Source organism: Mytilus galloprovincialis, chromosome 3, assembly GCF_965363235.1.
Source record: "Mytilus galloprovincialis chromosome 3, xbMytGall1.hap1.1, whole genome shotgun sequence".
NCBI classification, from domain to species: domain Eukaryota; kingdom Metazoa; phylum Mollusca; class Bivalvia; order Mytilida; family Mytilidae; genus Mytilus; species Mytilus galloprovincialis.
The window spans coordinates 29,753,581-29,766,057 of NC_134840.1; the positions used below are offsets into that span (position 1 = coordinate 29,753,581).

At 33.5% G+C, this 12,477-nt stretch overlaps 1 protein-coding gene across 1 annotated transcript; it reads left to right on the top strand.

Annotated features, from left to right (window-relative positions):
* Positions 1-2,333: 2,333 nt before the first annotated feature.
* Positions 2,334-9,876, top strand: LOC143067653 (uncharacterized). The gene is made up of 3 exons (XM_076241083.1): positions 2,334-2,633; positions 3,749-3,937; positions 9,099-9,876. The coding sequence occupies exons 1-3, from the start codon at positions 2,354-2,356 to the stop codon at positions 9,851-9,853; spliced, it is 1,224 nt and encodes a 407-aa protein (XP_076097198.1). The 5' UTR covers positions 2,334-2,353; the 3' UTR covers positions 9,854-9,876.
* The last annotated feature ends 2,601 nt before the right edge of the window (positions 9,877-12,477 follow it).

Consider the following 12,477-nt stretch of genomic DNA (forward strand, 5'->3'; position numbering starts at 1 on the left):
CAAATCTAGCAACATGGGGATTGATAGATGACCCAAAGTGTGTTTTTTGTAGTAAGACAGCAAACTTGGAGCATATATTATCTTCATGCTCGAGTGCTTTGAAAGACGGGAGGTATACATGGCGACACGACAAGGTATTAGGGACACTAGCAGACACCCTAGAGAGAAACATCAGGAAGCCAAGGAAAAACAAGGAAGGATTTACTTTTGTCAATTTTGTTAAGGAAGGAGAGAAAGGACAGAAGAAGAAGGTGGAAGGAAGTGGTTTACTGGTAACAGCAACTGATTGACAAATGTTGGTGGATCTGAATCAGAAGTTACAATTCCCGCCACAGATTGCAGTAACAAACCAGAGACCTGACGTCGTTATTTGGTCCTCCTCAACAAAACAGGCAATCCTGCTGGAACTAACCGTGCCATGGGAAGAAAGAATAGAAGTCCTACGCCATTTCATGTATATGAAAATGAGACGGATTTCAACGTCGGAGTTTCTTTCAAAAGTGTACTGCATATTTCTCAAAAAAATATGCTTTTTTAAAAGGCTCTGATTAAAAATATCTTAATTAAAGCCGGCAAAATTAGCACATTTCTATAACAACGGCTATTTTACAAGTACCTGCAATACAGTGAATTTGTTATTTTGATTGTTCTTTTAAAAGGGTGAATTTTGATATTCAATTTGAAAATGTGCATTGTCAGCTTAGAAGAAATACTATTACTAATATATTATAGAGTGAATAAGATAACACTATTTTAGATACATATAATCGTTTAAAAATAAGTTATGAGTGAAAATACGAAATATGTAATAAGAAATAAAAATTAAAATATTGAGCATCAAGTTTAAACAGTAATTTATTCAAATACATTTAATTGTATCAGGCAACAGGAATAAAGCCTATGTCAGCCCTCGCCATAATCATGATAATACAAGATACAATATATTACATGAGAGGGGTAGGAGGGGTCCTGATCCCGAAATCCCGGGCTTAAAAACACGAAATCCCGAGGTCCCGAAATTCGAAAAAAAGAATTCCCGGATCCCGAAAGGGTCAATCCCGAAATCCCGAGCTTAAGGTGGTACCTAACACTACAGGGAGATAACTCTGTAAAATCAGCTAAACGTTTTAATTACGTTGTGTTGTGAAGGGAATATCAAGCTTCTCAATGATCAAAATTAGTGTTTGCCAAACTGCTATATAACCAGTGTAATTTTTCTGATAAAACGGTTGGTTCAAATTTTCTGAAATTTTTATATTTTTGTCAATGGGTCAAAGTAAAAACTTTGTAAAAATTTTAAGAAAATTAAACGAGCCAAATTAATTTTAGTCAAAGTGTTGGGTACCACCTTAAAAACACTCGATCCCGGAGTCCCGATAGAGGTCCTATCCCCCTCTTACATTGAACCAAACTGAACAACACATACACAAACATAATGTCAACACAGAATTAGTTTTCAAAACTACCTCATAGCTGACTGGAAGGATGATTCAAATAATTAACTCAGATAAAAATTGACTCATCCATTTGCTGTGATAAAATCTTATCAAAACATGTAGTCAGTGAAATTCCTCCTAAAAGCAGTCACATTCTAATTTTACATTCATATATGCATTGAACAATTAAATCTCTGATTTCTTAACTGTGTATTAAATAAAAATAAAAGTTAAAAATCTAATTGCATTTAAATTTGATAAAAAAAATTCATACAATGTAGCAAAACCATTCACATAGCTTCAAAATAAATCAAATCAAATTTGCTTTCATTTAAAAAATGATAGTCAGTTCTTTGCACTGCATATCTCAGTTTGTTCGAACTGTATATCTCAGTGTAAACAAACCCTTTTTTACAAAAAAAATTAGCTCCTGCGTGCCTACAGCCGACAACATAGCATATTTTCTATTTTTTCAGCGCCGGCGAAGTAGTCACTGCCATTATAAATAAAAGAATACTCACCATAAGCGGATCCAGGGGGGGGGGGCCTGGGGGGCCCGCCCCCCCCTTTTCGTGGGAAAAATTTGGTTGATTATATAGGGAATCATTGAAGCATGACTGGAGCGGGCCCCCTCTTAGGTCAGTCAGCGGGGCCCCCCTTAGGAAAAGTTCTGGATCCGCCACTGCTCACGGTTGACTTTAGTGAAAGCAAGCTCAACTATTCAGCTGATACGAAATCAGGGCAGTTTTGTATTGATTCTATCTTAAGTATTATCTTGTAATCATAAAAAATATCCTGGTATATAGATCCTCACCTTTGTAATCGGGAATGAAAATTAGCACCAGGTTTGTACTTTGATATAAAAGGCCGAGTGTGTCATGTGCCGAGTTTGTATTGTGAACTATTCTACTTGGAAGATGGCTTGTTTTTTACACGAAGTTGCATTGCAGTTTCTATTGAAAACAGATGAAAGCGTTCCCTCCAGGAAATTTTCCAATGTTAACATAAAAGAATGCAACGCCAAGGGAAAGAGTAGTTTTTCAGACGCATTTGTTAAATTTGATTCCGGATTTTGTGTTCCACTGTTTTTATTTTGGCAAGAATCCATTTACAAATTAATGGAAAGTAAAATACTAAAGAAAGAAAAAACTAAAGACGATAGCCTAATCGAGGATCTTATCAGTTTTCTTGAAGATGGTAACTATTTAGACACGAGTTTTTAGGTTTTATTTGGGGGTTTGACTAAAAACCTAAAACAAGGAACGGCCGTATTTTCACTTTTGAGCAAATTGTTTTCTGCATTTTTGGATAATGTCCACTTGGTTACACAGTTAAAATGAACAATTATTGTCAGATATCTATTATCACTCTATTGTCCATGGATGTCAATCAATACACAGTTCACTTCAATTATTACCTATCGGGCAGTTCTCAAACCTCTTTCCAAACTTTAATTTCTGCTAAAATCTTATGGCTATAAATGTAGAGAAGAAAAAAAAGAAACATCAAAGGTTCAGGCACAGTTCAAATTAACAATTTTTGTTGTGTATCTATTGTCAGTTTATTGTCCATGTCAATCGATACAGTTCCCTTTTATTATTTATACATCATGTACATATGGGATTGTTCTGCTGGAGTTTGCTTACTGTACATAAAACTTAAGCTTAAAGCCTAAAATCATCTATGCATACAACTTACAAGTTTTCATTTTTTAAACTGATATTTTATGTTAATTGATTGATACCAGGGGAATGATCATAATGATGATTTTAACATGAATTATAATAATAAACAAATATTGATTAAAAACAAAATTAAAATAAATTGGTTTATGCATTGCAGTTCCAAAAAAAATCTAATTAATGGATAAATATTGATTTTCTTTTGCTCAAGATTTACAGTTTTCTCCCCTTTATGAATCTGACAGGAGCAACTGTATTTTGTATTTTCCAAAATAGTTGTACTGGGTAAATTATGTTGTCCACAATATTTTTAATTCAACTAATCAAGGTATGTTAACATTTTTGTAGATCCTGTCTTACTAATCATTTAGATATAAGGCCAATCGAACAACAATAAGATGTGTAAGGGCATGTATTTCTCTGATGTTAAATGTCTTTATTTTATTTTCATTTTTTTAAAGATCAGTCCTTACATTAATTTCTGCATAATGGGAGGTAACTCTAGGTTCTCTTATAAAAATATAGACTTATCTGACATACAGGTGCATCACTGTGATATTGTTTGGTGTAAAGTTAAATTTTAAGTCTGCTAAATTATATAATCACTGTATTAGAAACTTTGTATTTCAGAGAATAACAGAAGACATCTTATGAAAGCCAGAAGTGCAGGGTCAGAGTCTGAACTCCAGTCTATTTTGGCACATCATTTGTTTGCACCATTAACATCATCTTCCAAATATTTAGTGGATGAATCTAAAACATACTCTGAACAATGCCCAGCTTGTAAGAAGAAATTAAATGTGGGTGACACTTCATTTGGTTAGTATATATATTTATTTGTCAGTAAATTGATTTCAAATGCAACAACTTTTTACACAAATGTATGCCATTGCCAAGAATCTGTCCGGTTTAAGGGAGATAACTCAATTTAATAACAATTATTTGTATCGACAAGGACGATAATCCATCCTCGCTCCACATGAGGTTACTAGATAATTTGACATGTGCGATAAGATGCACAATTAAGGGGTTGAACACCCGCTGGTCTGTAAAGATAACTTAAGTGTAAACCAATACCAGATGTTATCACTAAAATAGTTTTGATTCATGTTTTCTGTATTTTGGTGCAATGTGTAAAATTAATTGAAGTCTTTGATGAAACCGGGGACTACTGAATTAGTGTATTAGTCCTAGCTGAAACATTAAAACGGCGCAAGATGTTTGACCCAAATTGGTAAATGAAAAATGCATATATATAAATTAGATTTTCTTATTCAAACTGATGGATTGATCATCAAACTGACTAAAATGTATTTGAAATTTTAGTTCAACTAACACGATTGGCCGAAAGGTTGAGGTCGTTGTCTTACGATTCTTTTTTCTTTTTATGTGTATATATATAACAGCTAGGTACCTCGAGAATTCGGAGTGTCTGTCGTTTAATTCAATTTTAAAATTCATTGACAGTTAATAATTATTAAATTTACACTCAGTTTGAGTGAGGATAACAGCACAATTCCGAGAGTTCTGATTTGTTTTTCGTAAATTCTTTTGTTATAAATGAGGCTGTTAGTTTTCTCAATTGAATAATTTCATATTTTTTTAATGTTGGGGCCTTTTATATCAGACAATGGCACTCACACCACATCTTCCTATATCTATAAACGTACGTACGGTTTGTTTTTCCTCAATGTTGAAGACCCGTACGGTTGTCTATAGTTGGATACGACCACCTATACCAAGTCAGGAATATGACAGTTGTTACATGCATCCATTCGTTTGATGTTTTCTATCATTTGATATTGCCAATTGATTACGGACTACTAGTATTCATTTTGAATTTTCCTCGTAGTTCAGTATTTTTGTGATTTTACTTTTCGTTTGAACTTTGGTGGAGAGTTGTCTTATTGGCAATCATATCACATTTTTTAAAAATTTTCATATGTATGTTAGATGTGTACTGGTAGATAACTTATCTTCAAATCGGTACTTTAGATCTTTTGTATTCTGTAGATACGTTTCGTGTCCAATGTACAGGGGAGCATTTTACTACTAATTTTAACAGTTTGGTCTTGTGTTGTGCTTTTATAACACAGATAAATTTGAGCACTCACAAACATTTTTACCCCCGCCGAATGCCACGGTTTCTAGTTCTGTTTTATAAAGTCAGGAACAAATTACTTGTAATTATGAGGCTGTCGTTTCTTGCTATCCACAATAGAAAATATGACACAGAAATTTTGTTAGTCTTATGTGTGTGTGTGTGTGTTTTTCAATTTTGGTTTATTTATATGTTACGGAGTTTTGTGTGACGTTCTTTTCGCTAAACTATATATAGTTATAACATTATTGTATTAAATACACCCCTTTTTTTTTTGCGTTGCAGACCCATTGGTGACTATGGGTTGTTTTCTGCTCTTTTGTTGGGTTGTTGTCTCTTTTTATAACACATTTCCCGTTTCCATTCTTAAAGTTATAAAGCTACTATACGATATGGGTTTAGCTAATTGATAAAAGCCATACAGTAGCGTAAAGCAGATTCTACATTTTGTTTGTATTCTACGTTATGACAACAAACTTAAATCATTACTGAAAATAAAATCTTGGAAATGCCATATTTATTGACCCTTTCCTGTTTTTAATAAAATAATACAAGCTTCCAGCATTGTTTCCACCATATACAAATGGCCAAGTTCGGATGGAACTAGAGTTCTGACTAGAGTTCCATATGAACGGTAAATAATTTTGAAGAGTAAGGTCTCTAGATTACCGGAAGTACAAGGCCCCTACTCTGAATATGTTTACATTCAAATTTGATTGGATTGACGTCATAACATCCGGGATATCGAGTCGATCTCTAGGAACCCTGCCTCAACCAGGGTTCCTCGAGTGTTAATGGCGGAAAAGCTTTATCCAATCATAACAGGTGTTATATATGACCATGTCAATTCAATCTACTCCAGATATCCATCCGAACTTGGCCATTGATATATATTACGGATTACAAATGTGTCGAGGTTTCTGATTGGATAACAACACAGAGATGTCAGTATATATTCAGGAAACTGCCGGGGTATATACGACGTTTGTATCCCCAATTGGAACCTCAAAAACGTCATCATAACACCGGTTACTATGTGACGTAGTCATAAGCTATCAGACTGTCAGAGGCTCACAGAGGAAAAATAATGACGTGCTTCAGTCAATAATACATTTTTGATGCAAAATCACGCAATTAACACTTTTAATACTTTAATTTGATGTTAAAAGTGTTATTATAAATTATTACATACAAGATAAAATTATGTTCACAGCAAATTAGAAAATCCTTCACGTATGCCGAACATATCAGGTTGGGTTTTTCAATATATATGTGTTGTCAAGAAATACCTGCACTGGAAAATAACATTAAGTCAGGGGTAATCCGTAATATATGTGTAATTCAGGTCTCAGAAAGGGTATATACTGTGACATTCCCGGCTTAGGGCTTATATCCCCTTCGCCTTCGGCTCAGGGGATATAAACTCTAAGCCGGGAATGTCACAGTATATACCCTGTCTGAGACCTGAATAACATATAATATTCACCTCGAGTATCCACATGTATATAGCCTGAAACTGGTATGTTAATTGTCATACAAGTACCTGTTCAAAGCTAACAATTTTCGTTTTATCTGAGACTACTATAACACATGTGTTATAGTAGTCTCAGGTTTTATGAAGAAATTATTGACTTTTTTATTTAATATTGTTTCGGTTCAATGAATTTTAATTCAGTTGAAGAGCTTGGGATGAAATAAAATGACAAGGCAATTCTATAAATAACAGTTTATTTTCATTTCTACAAGATTACTGTTGTATTTAGATTTTTTTTGTTAGTTTCGATTATTTAAGTCAACATGTTTCTTTTTGACGGCGAATGTAAATTTATATCATCATGGTAAAACGTAAAATAACAGAAACTTGGTTTTGAGGGAAAATCTTTTATGTGATTTTAACTTGCCGTTTCAAGTGGTCGAATTCAGTGGTGTATTCTATATGCTGTTTTATGCACTGTTAAGTGCGACGAAAATGAATTGTTCTCCTTTATGATTGTGTATTCAAATCGTGATAAAATAGCCTTTAAAAAGGTTATACAAGTATTGTTACGAAAAAGAGCCAAAAGGACCAGTTAAAATGCAACTAGTTACTGGGGGAGTTCAACTTGTCTAATTGACAATCTACAATCATACAGCTACTCGGCTGAACTTTTTTTTACCAAATATGAATAGAAACTATTTAATCCCATTAATTAAAAAAATGTTATTGTGTATTGATAAAACACTCAGTTAAACGTGCACCTATTTAATACAATGCGTTAACTTTTAGATTACGATTGCATTCTCATACTTTATAAAATATCGGTTAAAAGCACGTGATAACAAACACAAACAACAACTTTGAATATATGATCATATATAATTAACTTCAATAATAAAAACGTGAATTTCATATTATTTATTGTTTTGTAATTCCTTCAGCCCTAAACTCAAGTCAATACAAAACGTCGTTTACACTATATCACATGAATTACTATATGTCTCAGCATGACTGTATAAACAAGATTGTGTAACATGCTACTATCTGTTTACACAATCAATGTATCCTGTTGTCAAATAGAAATTGATAGAATAAAAACTTAAAATCGCCTACTTTTAAATCAAATTTGGTGCAAGAAGACAATAACCAATTTAAAAATAAACTACACCAAATTAAACTATAACTTTTCATCTTTCTTTTGGTCACAACAGCTAAGGAATGTCATCAGTAAAAGTATTTTTTTTATTTTTTCAAAACTGACCACTTTTCCCTAAAAATGACATTTTCTGTAAGAATAACGGCAAAGGTAAGCCATTTGACATCACTGTATGAAAAATCTAAATTTGTTGCATGAAGTTTAAACATTATTTTGAAATAATTTATATCATTAAAAAGAAGACACATTAAGGATTATGGTGATCACAACAGCTAAGAAAAGAACTGAGAAGAAAATTGAATATCGTCTGTTAAAGATTATTTTCCATATAACTTCTATATAACGATTGTCTCCATGTAGGGATCTGAATTCACGCATGCGCAATGTCGACCGGACTGATTCTTGACAATGCATTGGTGGAGGTTAGGATTATTAAAGATAAGGAGATATGAGATGTACAAAAATAGCAATATATGACATCTAAGGGGCAAAAAACACTGAGTCGTCAACAATTGATGTATGTCATAAGAATATGTCATGCTCTAAATCATCTAGAGTCTAAAAGTAATGTGATAAAATTTGACAAAAAAATATCTGTAAAGATATGTTATTGAAGCCCAATTCTCCAAATAGTGAAAGCATTCAAATATAACATAAGATTACTACTGTGAGGTTCATGACTTTGAACTGGACAGTCACAAATAATAATGTGGCGGGGTAAATATCTTTTTTTTCTCAATCATAGATTAACAAAACATACATACAAGAGTATCCAAATAACTCTAGGACAAGACTAAAGTGTGACAAAAACACAAAATAAATAACAAATTATAGCATACAGTATAAAAGAATGCTCACAGTTACTGAAAGAGAGCTCAAATACTTAAGCTGCTGGTATGAAATCATGACTGAAAGAGAGCTCAAATACTTAAGCTGCTGGTATGAAATCATGTTTTATACATAAATCAGTTGCTGTACTTCATTTAAGATGTTCCTTGGAACCTCTAGATCAAATGAAGTGAGAAATTTGTCCATGATAGATGCCAGTTGAGTGATACTGTAAACATGGTACAGACTCCTTGGAGCTTCTAGCCAGAGATACTGCCTTTGCAATGCCCTTACTCAGAAATGTCCTTTAAGACCATGCTATTTAGACATGCATGACAATTTGTGTGTCCACTTTTTAATGAAAATGACTTTGATTAAGTGATTGATATAAGGTCTATTATCTCTATTTCATTTTAAGGACATGCAGACTATTGGCACGGTCTCAGTGATATTCTGATTGGTAAAAGTACTGTGAAAGTTGGAAAGGATTTGGAGGGTGCTGAGGCCACAAAAGAAAGTGATAATGGAAGTATGAGTGAACCATCACATAAGTATAGGAGAAGAAATAATGGACAGAAGTATGAACCATCAAGAGATTCAGCAGACTCGGATGGAGACTCAGATTGCTGTTCTCTATCAGTACATTTGAATGAACAAGGGGATTATTTATCTCAAATCTTTTCTCAAACTATAACAAATGCATTTTTTGAATCATCAAAATGCTCAAAACTGTCAGATTTATTTATTCCATCATTTTTTGCAACACCAGATGTTATTAGTATTCATATGTATAATTGTAAGAGAGATAGGTTATACACATCTGAAAATATGAACATTTGGTCTGGTGATAATTATAATATTGGAACAATAGTTTGTATTTGGTTAGCACTGCACTTTGAGAGATTTCAGAACAAAGTTCCTGAAGAAGAATTCACCATGAGAAATGTTCCGAAAGCAAATTTCAAGACAGTTGTTGGAGATCTGCTGCCTATATATGAGAAAAACTTGACAAAACCCTTGAAGAATTCAAAAGAAAGAAATTCAGCTGATATTAACTTTGACATGAAATTTTTATTGATTGTATCGGAATATTCAAAACAAATGTCAGAAAAATTGCAAAGGATTCAAACTATGTATGGAAATAAGCTACAAGAGTCAGATGATTCTAAATAAATTATTATTTTGAGATGATGAAAGACGTTGATTTAATTTGATTTTTTTTGTGTTTTAACGCCACTTTTTAGCACCACTTTTTGGCAGTGTTTTTTTTATGGAGGAATCCAGAATGCCCAGAGAAAACCCCATACTTTCAATAAGAAAACTGACAATCCTAGTTAATTAAGATTGGAGTCCGTTGAACTGCACAAGTGGATTTCGAAACTCACAACCTCAGTGTTGACTGGTTAATGATTACAGTGGTAACTACTTAGACTACTCGGCAACCGAGGCCTTCATTAAAATGTTGAAAGCTGCAATGATGTAAATATTTTGCATAGTTTCCAGCTCCCTCTGCTATGTCACCCCATTCATTAGGCCTTAGCGCCCACCATTAATCATGACTGATTGTTGATGCCATTATTTTAAAAGAAAATTTAGAAGACAAATTCCTAGATTAATTCTGTGAAGGTTTTGAGATAGTTTGAATTATTGAAATCACTTTAATTTGTATACTGTTGGTCAGTTGGAACCAATGTCAGCCTGAAACATCATTAGTGAATCTAATTATACCCCCGCTTTGAAAAAAAGGGGGTATACTGTTTTACCTCTGTCTGTCCTTCCGTCAGTCCATCAGTCCGTCAGTCTGTCAGTCAGTCCGTCCGTCCCATGAATATTTTTCGTCACATTTTTCTCAGGAACTACACTACCAGGATTTCTTAAATTTGGTTTCAGGCTTGATATAAGTCAGCTATACCGTGTGATGCGTTTTCTGATTCATCACTCAACAACTTCCTGTTTACCGAACACTTGTTTGATTTTACACATGATAGCCAAGTTGAAAATTTTTCGTCACATTTTTCTCAGGAACTACAATACAAGGATTTCTGAAATTTGGTTTAAGGGTTAATATAAGTCAGCTATACCGTGTGATGCGTTTTCAGATTCATCACTCGACAACTTCCTGTTTACCGAACACTTGCATAATATTTTTACACAATTAATATTATCCACTTGCGGCGGGGGTATCATCAGTGAGCAGTAGCTCGCAGTTTCACTTGTTATGTTCATTGATTTCACCAACCAACATTCATGCCTACATTTTCTACCAATAGGGAATGGTGGGAGGGGGATGACTGGCTAAATCGTAACCTTTTATGGCTATTTAGCTAAAGTGACTTATTTGGTATAATAGTTTTGTGTAATTAATAAGAAGCAATGGTCCTTGGACTTTATGGAATTTAAAAAAATAAGAAGATGTAGTATGATTGTTAATGAGAGAACTACCCACTAGAGTCCAAATAGATGTAAGCATCTATAGGTCAACATAGCGCCTTCAACAATGAGCCAAACCCATACTGTAAAGAAACTATAAGAGGCATGTATTGCACATATTGATCTGATGTTTGGGGGTATCATTGTAAAATGAGTAGTTATAGATTATTCAGGAGTTTCATTTTGGTGAATCTATTTTGACCTTCTTGCTGATATTAAGGTGATGTTTTATTTAATCGTCCTTCACCTATATCAATCTAGAGATGTGAGCAGAACAACGTTTTTTATATAATCTATCAGATGTGTGAAAATCGGAAGGCTGTTTACTTAATTTAGATATTCTTTGAATGATTTAATTTTCGGAAAATAACAGGGGACAACATGATTTTTTTTTGGGGGGGGTGACCATTTAAATTATAATATTTTATTAGACGAAATATTAAAAAGAATGTTTAATAGATTGTAGTTGGTTCATTATATACTCGAGTTAATACTGAAACTTAAAAATTTCCAAAAAGATGCCTGAATAAAAAAATAATTGCTGGTAAAAGATGGGACATGAAAATTAGACTTTTTCAGACATTGTCTCACATACAGATATTCATTATTGAAAAACTTTAAATGGCAAAGATAAACAAAAATTCTAATATGACGTGCTTCTTTCGCTTTGTGAACAAACCCATTCTCTAAATCCAATAAAATTTGTTTGCACATGCGTGACTTCTTCAGAATAATAAATTTTATCAAATTATCATACACTAAATTAATATCTTTCCTTAACTTTGATCAACTTTCAAACTCTTAAATGGTGCACATGAGGTTACTAATTCATTTATTAATTTATGACTGTAATGTGTTTCATTCTAAAAATGACTACGACAACCGTTCATGCTGGCTGTTCAAACTCCTCCCTCTGAAAAATCACAGTGCCAGCCGTTTGCTTCTTTGCAAACAAAAAGGGAGGTTCATGAAAGAGCCTTCACAAACGCTTTTACACTTATACTTATCGGACCAAAGAAATTACCTTAATTGTCCTATTCAGAATCGAAATATTTGATGCAAGCACTGGCGGATCTAGAAATTTTCATAAGTGGGGGCCCACTGACTGCCTAAAGGGGGGGGGGCTCCAGTCACGTTTCAGTGATTCTCTAAATAAGCAACTAAATTTTTTTCCCAAAAAGGGGGCGCCCGGGCTAAATCCTCCCTAAATCCGCCTCTGGCAAGCTATACTTTATTGTAGTTTCAACATGGGTATAGCATTATATTCGTGTTATTTTAGCCCTCTGACTATCGCTCGGGAAAAAATAATCACGAATATAATGCCTAACCATGTTAAAACTACAATAAAGTATAGCTTGCATCAATGA

Bases quoted from the DNA above. Each gene is read 5' to 3' on its own strand.
- LOC143067653 (XM_076241083.1), top strand. From the start codon at position 2,354: ATGGCTTGTTTTTTACACGAAGTTGCATTGCAGTTTCTATTGAAAACA. The intron at 2,634-3,748 runs GTAACTATTTAG...TTTGTATTTCAG, and splicing joins TATCAGTTTTCTTGAAGATG to AGAATAACAGAAGACATCTT. The intron at 3,938-9,098 runs GTTAGTATATAT...TTTCATTTTAAG, and splicing joins TGTGGGTGACACTTCATTTG to GACATGCAGACTATTGGCAC.